Here is a 14,480-nt window from a genome sequence, read left to right on the forward strand (position 1 = left end):
CGAGCATCGCCATATGGGAAACCCTCCAAAACAGAGCTACTTACGCGCTGGAAATGTCGCATAGATTGAGTGAGATTATGGTGCAGCTTATCATGCACGGAATTCGGGGTCTAGGGGTATACAACAACCAGCATCGAGAGGGCTTTGCAGCACCGCAGCGGTGATGTGAGACAATATTCCGTTGTCGCAAAACTCGCGATTCAGCATTGATACTTTCCTTGTAAATATTATTGTACTCAAGGGCGACATACGCAATTCGTATGCTTGCACATAGGCCAGCATACTTCTTCATCCAAGCCCACATCTCAAGCCAACCCTTACAGGTCTTGCCATCGCTCCTATCGGGCTCATACATTACTTGTTTGTCTACTTAGTTTACCCTGCCATATTCAGCGATATTTGACGCGGACGAGAGCCAAGGCTCTTGAAACTCTCCAATTACCCCGGGTCATACTCATACTCACAATGACTGTCATTGATGTGCTGCCACAGACACAGCGGGCATTGAAGATTGTCGGGCCCAATGCCGTCTCTGTGAACGCAGCCGCCCCTCTGCCAGACATCGAGCCAACAGACGTCCTTGTTCGGGTCGTTTGCGTCTCCATCAACCCGGTCGATGGCAAGGCAGCAGACATGTCACCACAACTTGGAGCTACGAGCGGCACTGACTTCTCTGGTGTTGTCGTGGCTCTTGGCGCGGATGTCGAGGCAGATAATTGGAGAGAAGCAAACACCATGAAGCCCGTCAGGATCGGAGACCGTGTGTTTGGAGGAATCTTCGGCAATGACCCACTGAGACCTCATAATGGCGCGTTCGCGGACTATGTTGCGGTGCCAGCACGCCTTGTCTGGCACATTCCGACAGGCACAGACTTTGCAACCGCCGCTACCATGGGCGCCGCAATTGCTACGGTTGGGTTGTCACTCTTCAACTACTTGGGACTTCCGCTACCATCTAAGTCCAGTAGCAATGGCGCTTCCAGCATCAAGTCAGCAGTTCTGGTGTATGGCGGGGGTACGGGAACTGGTTCGATGGCCATTCAGGTCTTGAGAGAGGCTGGGCTGCCAGTCGTCACGACATGCTCAGCTGCCTCTTCCACAAACGTTTTGCAGTTGGGAGCAGAAGCCTGGTTTGACTACAAGTCACCCACCTGCGGCGCAGACATCCGTGAGCACACCAATGACTCTCTCGCCTTCGCGTTGGACTGTATCACCGACACTGCATCTATGGGGATTTGCTATGAAGCACTCGGCTCTGCTGGCGGTCGTTATGTGGCGTTAGATGCCTTTCCGGTTCGTGGCCATACTCGCCGCAGCGTGGTACCTGAATGGGTGTGCACACCTACACAGTTCGGCAAAGCTATTCGCTGGACGCCCCCCTACGACCTCGAGCCACGCCCGTATGATCTCAAATGCGCTGAGCTCTGGTATGTGGTTGCGCAACGACTGATTGATGAGGGTCTCATTGCATCTCACCCTTTAGAGAAGAGAAACGGAGGACTGTCTGCGGTTCCTGAGGGTATGGAAGAGGTGCGAAGAGGTCAGATCAAGGGAAAGAAATTAGTCTATACCATTCTTGACAGCGAACCCATTGCTGTATCGGCTTGAGAAGGTACATGCCCTTCTGTCAATCGCGACATGGGGTTTCAAGGAATTTCGGCGGTATAAGTCGTTGACATAGATATAATGCAGTACTTATATGTAACAGTGTAGTGGTATGGACCACAACCAACGTCTGGCTAGTAGAGTGTTTCCGTCTAAGCGTAATCACGGTATCACGTATATCACTCCGACACCTGCTTCTTGGCGCGTTCTCGATGCCTGGACACGACATATGCCCAGTCCTCAATCCCCGCTCTTTTTACCAGATTTGTAGCGTTTTATTTTGAGGCTACAGCGCCACGAGTTCACAAAATGGTAAGTCAGGAACGTACAACTCTACGGAGAACACAAGTCTCGTTATATCAGATTTACTACCAAAGATAGGTACAGTCTTGCCTTCCGTACTCCCAGATGTTACAATGCCAGCGCCCGATTGTTCCGCTTCGACCGACAGGTAAGGTATATCTCCCTTCAATCCCAAACCTGAACCGCCAGGCTCCTAGAGTAACGTCTTCGACATATTTTTGAGGTGCCCTAGATACCACGCCTATAGGAAGGTTAGCAATGCCTCAGGCCTATAGCTTCCTAGAAGCTACTCACATTATCCATATGCACACTCAGGGCAGTAATGCCCATTTGCCGGATAAGCCAAGGGGCCTCGATTTTTGGTGAGTAGAGCGTTGCATCAGAGTCTTTCACTTCGTGATTGAACATAACAGTCTTGGGGAGCAGAGGATTCACGGCGGCTGGGCGAGCAATTCCTACCATTGAGCAGGCTCCATTTGTCACAGCTTTCTCAATGCTTTCGCGGCAACGAAATCCCCCAGTCAAGAGAAGTGGAACGTCTGGGAACTTTGATGCAACGACTTTCGCAAAATCGACAAAATAAGCTTCGCTGTGCTCCATATTTGCGCTGCTGCTAGGTTTTGGAGGCCCGAGAAACATCTATACAGCAAATACCGCTTCGTTAGCCAGCTACCTAAAGAGCAAAGGGCCTCAGGGGAGATACTGACAAGCGGATCTTCGAACGTCCCACCACTTATCTCGATGAAATCGACGCCGGCTGATGTAACGAGCTCTAGCTGACGGACCCTATCAACGAGAATTTCCGGGAACACGGAGTCGACAGAGTTGATCGTAACGCCGACGCAAAATGAGCTGGGCACTTCCGACCGAACCGCGCTGATGATGTCAATGAGGAACTTGGCTCTCCTCTCCGTCGAGCCTCCATAGGCATCCGAGCGTCGATTTGTCCTCTCTGTGAGAAACTCGTCAATTAGATAACCATGCGCAGCATGGATTTCGACGCCCGCAAAGCCGCTACGATACGCGAGGCGAGCTGCACGAGCAAATTGCTGAGTGATTGTCCGAATCTCTGCTATTTCCAGCTCTCGCGGCTTCCCAAAGGCGATAGCAGAGACAGCTTTAGGAATCAGGCCATCGCCCATATGGAGGCCAATCGAGGTCGGCGCGACATTCTTTGAAAGGTACCCATGCGTCCCAGCCCCTATCGGGCATTGTCGACCCGGATGGTTGAGCTGTACTAAGGTTGGTGTGCCGTGTTGCCTACAAACTTTCGCCCAGCGCGACCACGATGCTACAATCGTATCATCGCTGGCTCGCGAATCAACCGCGAGGTCGTTGGCCGTGCCAAGATACCTATCGTCAACCTGAACATTTCCTGTATCATGAGGGGATTAGCAAAGCTATCCTCCCCTGATTGCTGGGATTACTTTATCCGGCCAAGTGATGAGATACCGGTAATGACCATGCCCCAACCGCCCTTGGCCCAGCGCTGATAGATGTTGCGGATCTTCATGTCTGGTAGGGATCCGGCCGCTGATATTCCCTCTGACATGGAAGCTTTCACGAGTCGATTCGGCAATGTTAGACCACATCGCAGCGTTATGGGCAGAGAAGCATGCAATTCTGCCATTTCTGTCGGTTTGTTCATGTTCAAGGCGCGATGCAGCTTCTAAAACAGTCAGGACTATCTTCTTTGCTGCTCATTCGGGTAAATAAAACGCACATCCGAGGAAGCAAGGCCTGGCTTAACAAATGGACTTGGTTTAAGAACACCACCATCAGCCATGAGGACGTCATCTGCAGGGTGATTTTGCATGAGCAGCCGTGTTTGGTAGGAGACAGTACGCCATTAGCCACAGCTTGTTCGATATGGAAGCCCTCGTATGTATCAGGGACGTCGACCAAATTGCCCTCGTCAGCAGCCATCGCAGGCTTTGCTGCGCACCGTCCGTTGCGTCGGGCACCAGCCTGGGCCAGGGTGTCCCCCAGCACTCTAGCCTCGGATTTTGCCGCTGTTCAAATTTCGAAGGATCAAAGTCGCCATGCCTCTTCAAGACCGGGTAACTGCTCTGGTCCACGTCAGGGGCACTGAAAGATACGCCTAAATGTAATATTCCGTGCCATGCTTCGTACATTGGCGACGACCTCTGTTCAACAGCCCCGCTTGCATGACCTACATACCTAACACGTCCATCCTTCGAGCGCGGCAATTTTCTCCACTTACCTTGTGAATAGAGATACGAGTACATCAGCCAATGTGAGTCCGAATTATACGGACAGAATGCTAGGTTTGCGATGATGGCTGGATTGATAAACGATTATCGATAGACGCCCGGAATAACACAGGATTCTCCGGTGCTTATGGTAGAAGAAACAAAGGAGTAGCACATCCGATAGTGTCGGCTGGTTCAGTACGCAACCGAGACTTCACTACCTACCGAGGTACCCTGTATCAATCTGTGTAAGTGGTGTAGAGCAATAGTAGACACTGGCATTGCTTTCGGCACATCATCTGATGAAATTGACTTGCTCTGCTCTCTTTTCGAAATGCTCTTTTCAGCGAGTAACCCTTTTTTTTTTTTTCTCTTCTTCTCTTCTTCTCCTTCTTTTTCTTTGTATAAAAGATATAGAGTGTTCTCTAAAGAAGAGAAAGTGTAGTGTTAGACCAAAAGTTGCTTCAAAACTTTCGGTGCTTTCATTTCACAGAGCGACCGTATTACTCAGTATTAATAAAGCAAACTATGCAGCAGTCAGCAGCAGAGATACCGTTAATAGTTATAGCATTCGACTGAAGGCACTTGAAGATAGGACCACATTATGTCTTATCAGACAACTACATAGAATGAGAATTCAGAATGACTGGGATAGAAAGGGGTAAGTACCCATGAAAACCCCCCATAGACTAGAAAGGTCAAAGCTATATTGCACGATTGTAATGGCGATCTTAAGGCCTTCAGTCCTGATATTGTTTGAAACTACTTGCTTTTGTGGTCTTCGAGCTTTTCCCCGGCCTTTGTCGCAGTAATGGCAACAAACCTCCATCGTGATCTGCCAGCATATCCGCTTCTGGCACAGATCATGTTGATAAAGCTCTTTTCGTTCCCAAACAACCTAAAGAATAGATATGGAATCATAACTAGCGAGTAAAAGAGTCGCAAAATAGGCAGAATATTCGGCTGCCAGTCGCGTACTACAACGTCGACGAAACCGGCTTCTTCCAGCAGATTTTTGAAGTAGTCTTCGCTTGCGGCCTCATTTGTTGGCATGACAGTATAGTCATTGACCATTTTTAACTCCTGCGTGAGTCTGTCGTTGGGATCGTCATGCTTCGCAGCTGTCTTGCGCTCGACCTCGACCATGGCAATTCTGCCGCCCGGCCGTACGACTCTGAAAAACCCGGCCATCGCTTTCTGAGGATCGACAGCGTGGCCAAACGCCTGCATGGTGTATACCCCGTCGAAGGACTCACTCGCGAGACTGTCGAGATGATGGTAGTCCATCTTCTCCACCGACATCATCTCCTTTGACAAACCAGCATCTTTTGCCGCTTTCCGGGCGTCTTCAATCGCCCAGTCGATGATATCAATGCCAAAGACGCGCATGCCATGTTGAGCCATGTACCGCGCAACGTGGCCAACTCCACAACCCGCATCTAGCACACGGGAGCCCTTTGGGAGAGCCAGGATCTCCATCAACTTTTGCTCCATGCTATTTGCGATGGAATCAGTATGAGCTATTCGGAGCTTCTGCCCACAGAGGCTATTGAACTGGATGCATACCGACGAAGTTTCGACCCCAGCGGAAATGGCCAGTAGGTGTCTTTATCCCAGTAGCCGAAATGCTGTGTTCCGCCCATAATAATTTGATAAACGACGCGTGAATCCCACGATTCGTAGTAGGCTCGCAGGGCCACATTGTCGGTCATGATGGGCTCTGCCGCCGTTGTTTGAGTAGAAGACATGCTGCTGTGGGTGATTGACACCTCTTCTCCTATACCGGTGTTTCGTGATTTCGGATCTTTGCTCCTCCTTGGTACAGTGGCTCAATAGTATGTGCTACAGCTCCAATCTAGCATGCCGCTGGGGTGAGTGCGATTGCGCTGTGGTTCTAAGTTTTCCGAGAGCTTACCTAGGATGAGCAAGTATGCGATGGGATTTTCCGTGTCTAAACACCCTCAGTTCACCGTCAAAGGATTTGGACAGGGATGCCATGCTGACGTCTGCTGTATTGTTACGGAGTATGACTTACATACAGTACCTAGGTAGGTAGTTCGCGGAGGATGCGTACCGACGGCCAAGCTGCACTCCGGAATAGGCCCCACTGTGAGAGAGCTCCAGGTTGTATATCCCGAATGTGTTGTCCTTGTCCAATATCATGCCTTGTCTGTCTTCAAATCTGACCATCGTTAGGAAACCTTTCGATTATACCATTTGACACCGTTCTTCAAAGACTTGTGAAGAGCCCATGTTATGGTTGGGTAATCTTTGTTTGGAGTAAGGGACATTGCTTGCTCTTTCAAGCATCGCGCTAGTATTTTGGCCAAGTCAATTGAGCTAGACCAAAAGGTATAGAGCTGCCGTCCCTTAATACCCTCTCCGATCATATCTTTCCGAGACTCCAAGGTCCTCACATAAGAAGCAGGAGCATACTATTATTACTACGATGTTGTTGCCCGAGTACGTCAGCGACTTGGGCGGCTCACATGCGGTCACATTAGCGGCCTTAGGCGTGAGCGTCCTGGCTGTTCTGTTCACAAGGCTGTTCAACGAGAGCAGGAAGGGTCACGAAGCGGGCTGCAAGCCTGTGACCCGCGTCAGGCAATGGGAACCTTTCTTTGGGCTCGACATGGTGTATAGCCAGCTACAAGCTCTAAAGCGGAACTACTATCTGGATTGGCTGAGGAATCTGCACAAGGGCAAGCCAAAAACATTTGCCATTACCTTCATGGGAGTCAAGCAGATTTGTACCATTGAGGGCGAAAACCTCAAGGCAATTCAAGCAACCAACTTCAAAGACTTTGGGCTGGAGCCCATGCGCCGGAAGACGAAAGGTGCGATGCCCTTTGCCGACAAGGGCATCAGCACAACGGATGGAAAGAACTGGGAGTTTGCTCGATTTCTCGTGAAGCCTTTCTTCTACAGAGAAGTTTACGCTAGCATTGACCGAGTCGACCCTTACGTCCGTAAGCTATTCGGCCTCCTGCCAGAAGAAGATGGCGTGACATTTGACATCCAGCCTCTGATTCAGCGATGGGTAGGTCTCATTTCTGCTCGCCTCGCCCCCTGCCGTCGTCAGATGTGGCATTCCCGATGGCTGTCGGGGTGTTTGAATGAAAAGTGTCTAACCATGGCCTAGTTCCTTGATTTAACGAGCGAGTTTATCTTTGGCAAGACTATGGATTCTATGACTTATCCCGATCGTGCCAACATCACATGGACTATGCTAGACGTTCTACGAGGCGGTCGACTTCGCATCCAAATGTACAAGTTTCTGTGGGCATTCAACTGGAACTGGTGGCTGAAGGCCGTTTACGAAGTCCATGACTTTGTCAACGTACACATCCGCAGCACATATAAAGAACTCGCAGCGCGCGAACAGCGTATCAGGGACGGGCTGCCTGTGGGCCCAGAGCGTGTTGATCTCCTGTGGTATATGGCTACCCACGTCAGAGATGAGGAGGAACTGAGGTCTCAGCTGTGTCTGGTTTTTGTTCCAAACAACGACACCACGTCCATCTTCATTAGCAACTGCATATGGCACCTAGCTCGTGATCATGAAGCATGGCAGAAGCTGCGCAAGGAAGTTCTCGACTACGGCGATCAGCCCATCACATTCGAGTCCCTAAGAAGCATGCCCTATCTGAACGGCGTGCTCAATGAGAGTAAGATATCCCTTTTTATTTCTACCAAGGCGGAACGCCAAGTCCTGACCTCTCTCTTCTAGCACATCGGTTGACTCCCAACAACATCGTCCAAGTGCGTGCTTGCCTCAACGATTCCGTCCTGCCTCTGGGTGGGGGTCCTGATGGCAAGTCGCCCTTATACGTGAACAAAGGCGACCTCGTCTCAGTAACCAAGACCGTCATGTATCGCGACCCAGATATCTGGGGTCCCGACGTCGATGTATTCAGACCGGAGCGTTTTTTTGGTGTCCGCGGCAACTGGAACTTTCTGCCCTTTGGGGGCGGTCCTCGTCGGTGCCCTGCGCAGATGATGGTCCAGACAGAGTCGGCCTATATGCTGTTCCAACTGGCAAAGAGGTACTCGCGACTTGAGTGTCGTGACCCGGAGCCTTACACCGCCGTGATGCGGATCGGGCCGTCCAATATTAACGGCGTCAAGATAGCTTTCTACAAGTGATGGGAGGTCTGGGGTGGCAATGGATATACAAGACTCTTTGAAGATTTTACGGATTCCAATCTTTTAGAATAGCCTGTGTCACGTATTATGCAACAATCCATGCTGCGTTGAGACGGCCTTGCGGGAATGATATTTGTGACCTTCTTTCCTTCATCCTTGGATACGTCCGCCTGTTAGATAGCCAGCATAACTTTAGAAGCTCGCCAAGTAATGTTAGGTTAGCTTTCGGATTTTTTTTGGTTTACTCATCTCTAACATACTAGAGCTTCGACTTTAAGAATGGTGTCGTCCGGTTTCTCGAAGTGGCCCAGATCCTAGTATCGGAACGTGCCATTGTAAACGCCAAAGCACGAAAGGAAGAGAGACCTCCAAAGACTTGAGGATACGAGACTCGTTAGGTAGTCAGTTCATTAGGCTGAACGATTCTCTCGTGGGATATATTAGGGTAGAGCCGTGGGGTTGATGTAAGGTACGATGCCGAGCGAAGTCCAGTCTGCAACAGGCAGTCTGAACATGCGACAGCTGATGCGTGAAACCTTACAACTTCTATTAGAATTCTGCCTTGTGCTCACTTATATTGATTGAAATTGACCTTGAATTACAGGCCTGAATGGAATTATATGTACGAGATAAGTTGAGGACAATATTTGCTAGTATTGAACTCGAACCATGAGATAGTGCACTATATCTTGTGAGGTAGGCATATCTCACTTTGGCTGTGTTACCTACTAATATGCCTTCATAGGTCATTCCGCCTCCATAGGCCGTGAAGAAAGCATTGAGTGTCCTGTCCCGCCGATATATCGATCTGGTAGAACAGGGCAATTGATGGCTGAACAGAAACAGTAGTGCTGAAAGGCCGTGCCTACGGTCCATGTCTCGACCATCCCGGGGCACGATACACCCATGCGATGCATATGCACACCCGACACCAAAATGACGCCTACTCCCAAGAGTCACTGGCTTTGATTTCACGGCTAGGAGTAGTTCAACGAACAGTCGGCGACTTTTCAGTATACGGGACATGTTCTAGCCACGAATCCTGGAACCAACGTCAGGATCATTGCGGGGATGAGTCACTCCGTGTGTTCTTCAATCCCCGACCTTGAATCCGGAGACTCCTATTGTTAGCTGACTGGCGCTTGCCTAACCTTTCGTTCACTGCCACTGTTGAATCAGCTCCCATGCACTTTCAACACTGACTCAGTTAGCTTGGTGAGGATATCTCCTCACATTAACATACCTACTGCACTGCGTAAGCACGGTGGAGTTCAACTTCCATGTGTTCTGGGTGCTGCGGATATAGGTCATTTCTCACTTGTCAGCATCCCTAGGATGATGGCCAACGGTACCATGTCATGGAGGAACCGCTTAGATGTTGCTGTCCAACACTGATAGTAGGCCAGGATGTTGACTAAACTACTGGTTAATGATATCGAATACTTTATGTATATGGGACAAGTGCTAGAGACTTTACCGACATGAAATTATATACCACCACTGGGGTTCGCGGATCAGGTCACTTGTCCTTACGATTTTGTGACCCACCATCAAAGGTTTCAAAGGTGCCTGGATGTGATACCAAGCTACTCTCTATTATCAGCGTCTCAACTATATTGCCCGGGCACTCAAGAGTCTATCTCTGCCCTGGACATCTTTCTGTGATGGCCTTGTTGTAGATGTCTACCTCTGGTAGCTCCCTACTGCTTCTTCCTTGCTATTCTCTCTTCTATTCTGGCCTGATATCACGGATGCACGTTATGACACAGTCATCTGGTCCTTTCACGACCGAAACTTATCATCTGCCGTGGCCGATAGCCGCTGGAAATGAGTACTAGTCGAGGACTTCAAGTACATTGTAGCTAAACCATGCAGTAGTCCGTGGGCTGTGCGTCTCCTGTTCTTTGCCCGCAACTAAACAACCGTGCACCGCTGGTGTAACCCCTGCTCCATGATCTCACAACACAGCGTCAGCGCGGAATAGCCAGCCGATGCAATAACCTGGTCCACCTCCCTGTCCCCCCTCATCATCGCGCCAATGTATGCTTCTGCACAAGAGCAGAAAAGGAACTCGCGTGCCGATACGGCCCCTGCCGAGGTTCGCACCCGTTGCTCGAGGACTGTGACGTACGTCTGGATCGTCTCTTGGAGCTGCCGCCAGCTTGCACCGTTGATGGCAGGGAAAAAGCTATCCTCGAGCTCGCTGATCATGTCGAGACAGAGGGCTAAAATAGCATGCCACTGCAACGTTGCTAGATGTCCTTGGCAGTGTATCCGAAGAGCCGTTAACGCATCTGGACCGGCGGATGCGGCCGAGGCGCCTGTTGATATGGTGGTTCCGGTGGCCAAGGCGGTCATGCTGACAGCGTCAGGGATGAGTTCGCCAAGCCCATTGTCCGGTGCCTTTGGTCCGGGCAGTTGGCTGGCCAAAAGCAGCAGCGAGACCTCCATCCGCACTTTGCGAGAAAAGTAGTACGCCGGGTTGGTTGTGGAGGAGGCAGCGAATTTGGCGTGTGGTGCAAGCACAAATGGCAGCGTGAAGGCGTCCAACAGCTTGAGTTGAAAGACTGAGGCCGACTTTTGCAAAGACAAGAACCGCTGAATCTCTGCAGAGTAGACAGCCCTCAACTCGGCCGAAAGCCGGTGTTTATCTTCAAAGGCCTTGGCAGCACCAGGAGAATGCACCACGTGTAAGATCTGGAGCCGTAGGCGCTGAGTTCGTGCCAGAATGACCAATGGGTTCGTCCTCGGCAAACCGTAGTCCAAGAGAAAGCTCGTGAGGGAGGCGCATGATACCGGATCAGCGTCGGCATCGGTAGCCTCGTCGTCTGTGAATTCGGACGGCGGCGCGCAATCGTAGCTTTCTGGAGAGATTGGGGCAGGGAGGCCGTTGTCAAGGGACAGCTGCAGGGACAACTCCAGCATCGTAGCCCATAACCGCCGACGGAGCTCGACCTCTCGGGCCGGCATATCTGCATCGACTATGGTAGGGTCCCGGTGCAATCCCATCTGCATCGCAACTCGGGTCAGGTCATGGTCCCCAGGAGACCACAGCGAGCCGATCGAGGCCGTCTGGATCGGGCCTGTGTGCCGGGACAACGCCAGGAGACACACAACTTGTGCAGTATTGGTGTCTGCTCGGGACCCTGCCATCATCTTTCGTGCCAGCCACTGCTTCCCGTAGGCGACCCATTGTATTGCTTGTTCTCGCAAACTGCTGCCCTCTTGTCGCTGTTCAGGAAGACCGTCAGCCGCAGCATTGAGACTGGGGCAGACGAAAGCGCCCAGGGCGATGCACATCATGAGCTTGCACACAAACACCTCTTCAACTTCCGGCGGGCAGTGTGACGGAGATCCGGCCCAGAATCGTTTATAATCATGCCGAAAATCTGGGACGTGTAGAATCCGCAATACCGATTCAAAGGTATTGAGATATGCATCGAGCAGCTTGTCACAGATCTCTTGCGGAGGAAGTAGCTTTCTTACCGCGTTGACAGATGGATCGAGGTTCACGGCCCAGTTCAGCGCCACTGAGGAAGCCGAGGGCCTTTTTGCTTTTGCGTGACGTTCCAGCTCAACAAATCTCTCTATCAGCGGCCGCAAGTGCTCGTCTCTCGGTTGTAGTGCTATCGGCCCATTCGAATTTCTTAGCCCATGGAGTAGAAATTGTAACCTTTCGCACTTGGTGATGGCTTCTTCCCAGCAATCGGCGAACTGGTCGTGAGCAGTTTCGATGGGGGAATCAGATTGTCCTTGATCTAACAGCGAGTGCGTCGAGGTCCAAGACGTTTGGTCGTCGCTCCGTGTTGACAAGTGCCCGGAGACAGCAGTAGATACATCCGAAAATGGCCCAGCGTTTGCATCTTGGAATGCATCGCCGGCTGAATGTGCAGCAGCTGAATTGCAGAACGCGTCATTGAGCCCCAGAAAGGTTTCGAGGCTTGTCCCCCCGTCACTCGTAGTTGTCGTAGCTGTCGTCGTCTCAAGAGAGAAGAGGTCGAGATGCCCAGAATCGCTATCTCCGAAAATCGAATGTTGTTTTCTTGGCTGGGCATATCCGAGTTCTGAAAGCTGAGGGTTTATATTATTGTTGGTGCGGCGGTTGATGTTGTATGCAAATGGTTGGAAGCGAGCGTTGTTGTAAATGCACCTGGTGTTTGGAAGCTTTCTGCATGGGCCACAGGGTGTTGCACTATCGCATCTGATTTTTCTGCGTCGACACTCGACACACGCTGTAGCCGGTCGCCGTCGCTTGTAGGTCGTGGTGCTCGACTCCATTTGTGGATGCTCTTGCGCAAGTCACTCAGGAGGCTGTCGCTGGAGGATAGATTGTAGCTACATACATCGCTGCGTTGCTACGTCCTTGTAGATCTGTTGCATTTATAGGGCAGCTCTTCTTTCGAAAAATCCCCGATCGTGTGCCTTTTAACAAGGCAAAATGCACAGACACTAGACCTTTTCGACTGAGGATTTGTCCCCTCTTTCGTTAAAATCCTACAACATCGCTGTAAAAGCTCCGAAGGAAGAACGCGATGCGCTTGATTATCAATATCAGTTGAGCCAAGGATTAATGACGCGTCCGTTATCATGCAACGCTTCATGACCTCCACGCAATACCTAGATACATAGCATACGACCGGCTGTGGCTCACCTGGGTATAGACACAATGCCCGTAATCTGGGGTTTCAGGGGCCTTACGGTCTTAGCGCTCACATGAGTACGTCAATCCCTGCTTTGCTCAAGCGTATCGCGCTCGATCTCTTGCTCAGCAGGTAGGACTTACCACTTCTTGGAAGCTCATCTTGAGAAGCTTGTGGGCATCAGTTGCATACAAGTACATGGACGTGACCTTTGGTGTAGCATTGCCTTGCACGCGCCATCGCATGAGTTGATGCAGCTGTTTTCAGGACTTCATTCGCGGATACAAACGGGGCATCATTGCACGATTGTCAAAATCTTCCCATTCCCACTCGCACATCAGAGGACTGAGCTCGGCAGTCCTGTGCCTTGCAAGATTGTCGTAGATTCCAACTCTGAGTGTAAGACTTTAGCGCTGATTTGAATGACGCTGTCACTCGCAACGATGTCTCGTCTGGAAATCTACATGCCCGCCTAAAGTGCCCGTGCCGCCAGAGGTAACCCAGCAAGCCCCAGCTTACAAAGTGGTTGATCAGCTCTTGCAACTTAGCAAGAGCTTTCTAGTGATTCCTATCATATTTCTGTTGCCTTTCTGTTGCATTGCATACAGGACATCTAATAATAAAGCTCTCTTTTGAATTTGCCACATACCTTACCCACCTCTCTGGTTCGAGACATCTGGAAGGGAAGGAACGTAGCCTGTCTGGAAATCTACAGGACTTGAATTTTGTCTTGGCTTTTGGAAGGCGGTCGGCCTCATATTGCGAAACACGTTCAACCATTGTCCTGAGAACTCAATTCGAAGAAGGCGAAGATGTTGATATAAGAAAATTAGCATGGCACGTGTCACAAGGAGCAAGACAGTATATTCATATCATGGCCTATGCCTCACATAAAGTGTCATTCAGAATTCACAGCGACGTCAAACAGTACAGGTTTAGCAGCGGGCCGTTGTTAGGCTGATTCGCTTACTGGATTTGCAAGCTGTAGTACACATGTTTGCGAGGGTTGAATGTCCGTCAATCGCGACCTACCTATATTAGATGACTGGAGGCAACGAATGGCTATGTAGAAACCCCTGTTTTCATTTACATTATAAGATCCCATTTGGCCATTCTATAAAATCACAAATGAGGGCTACGGCATTTTGCAAAGCCCAGATGACACGGTAAAGCAGATAGCACATCTCTTTCCATGGGTACGTGTTGCAGTGACCATGACTTTCAGATTGGGTGCCTTAACATGGTACAAGCTGAAAGAGAGAATGCCAATTGATCAAGTCTCTATCCACTCGACGTGAGCTTTATCAGATGCTACACTACGTGAACTGATGGAGTTAGGCAAATTAACACTCTTCGACAAAGCACCAGTATGCCCGGGTTGTCTTTGAATCATCAAACTACCTGTTTTCCGTGAAGATAAGCTGAATTTCACTATTTCTGAAATATATAACCTTGGTATGGCACTGACATGGCCATCTAGCATGTATAGGACTGGCCTAGCTGGACTGGGTAGCTCCTTCATAAGATAATATTTTATGGTGCGTAGTTGAGGATCAGAACGCTGAAACTTCCC

General features: G+C 50.3%; 4 protein-coding genes across 4 annotated transcripts; 2 read left to right on the forward strand and 2 right to left on the reverse strand.

Moving 5' to 3' along the window:
* Positions 1 to 465: 465 nt before the first annotated feature.
* TRIREDRAFT_58289 (uncharacterized protein) lies at positions 466 to 1,608 on the forward strand (the record flags this gene model as incomplete). The annotated part of the gene is made up of 2 exons (XM_006963539.1): positions 466 to 964; positions 1,055 to 1,608. 2 exons carry the CDS (start codon positions 466 to 468, stop codon positions 1,606 to 1,608), a joined length of 1,053 nt encoding a protein of 350 aa, XP_006963601.1.
* A 579-nt stretch (positions 1,609 to 2,187) lies between these two features.
* Positions 2,188 to 3,538, reverse strand: TRIREDRAFT_76204 (uncharacterized protein; the record flags this gene model as incomplete). The annotated part of the gene is made up of 3 exons (XM_006963727.1): positions 2,188 to 2,547; positions 2,616 to 3,283; positions 3,361 to 3,538. 3 exons carry the CDS (start codon positions 3,536 to 3,538, stop codon positions 2,188 to 2,190), a joined length of 1,206 nt encoding a protein of 401 aa, XP_006963789.1.
* A 3,215-nt stretch (positions 3,539 to 6,753) lies between these two features.
* TRIREDRAFT_58953 (uncharacterized protein) lies at positions 6,754 to 8,267 on the forward strand (the record flags this gene model as incomplete). Its single annotated transcript, XM_006963540.1, has 3 exons — positions 6,754 to 7,161; positions 7,264 to 7,789; positions 7,852 to 8,267. The coding sequence occupies 3 exons, from the start codon at positions 6,754 to 6,756 to the stop codon at positions 8,265 to 8,267; spliced, it is 1,350 nt and encodes a 449-aa protein (XP_006963602.1).
* Positions 8,268 to 10,181: 1,914 nt separating this feature from the next.
* Positions 10,182 to 12,545, reverse strand: TRIREDRAFT_72993 (uncharacterized protein; the record flags this gene model as incomplete). The annotated part of the gene is made up of 2 exons (XM_006963728.1): positions 12,499 to 12,545; positions 10,182 to 11,570 (listed from the first exon to the last, which is right to left on the reverse strand). The coding sequence occupies exon 2, from the start codon at positions 11,568 to 11,570 to the stop codon at positions 10,182 to 10,184; it is 1,389 nt and encodes a 462-aa protein (XP_006963790.1). The 5' UTR covers positions 12,499 to 12,545.
* Between the last annotated feature and the right edge of the window lie 1,935 nt (positions 12,546 to 14,480).

The sequence above is a fragment of the Trichoderma reesei genome (assembly GCF_000167675.1).
Source record: "Trichoderma reesei QM6a unplaced genomic scaffold TRIREscaffold_5, whole genome shotgun sequence".
NCBI lineage: Eukaryota > Fungi > Ascomycota > Sordariomycetes > Hypocreales > Hypocreaceae > Trichoderma > Trichoderma reesei.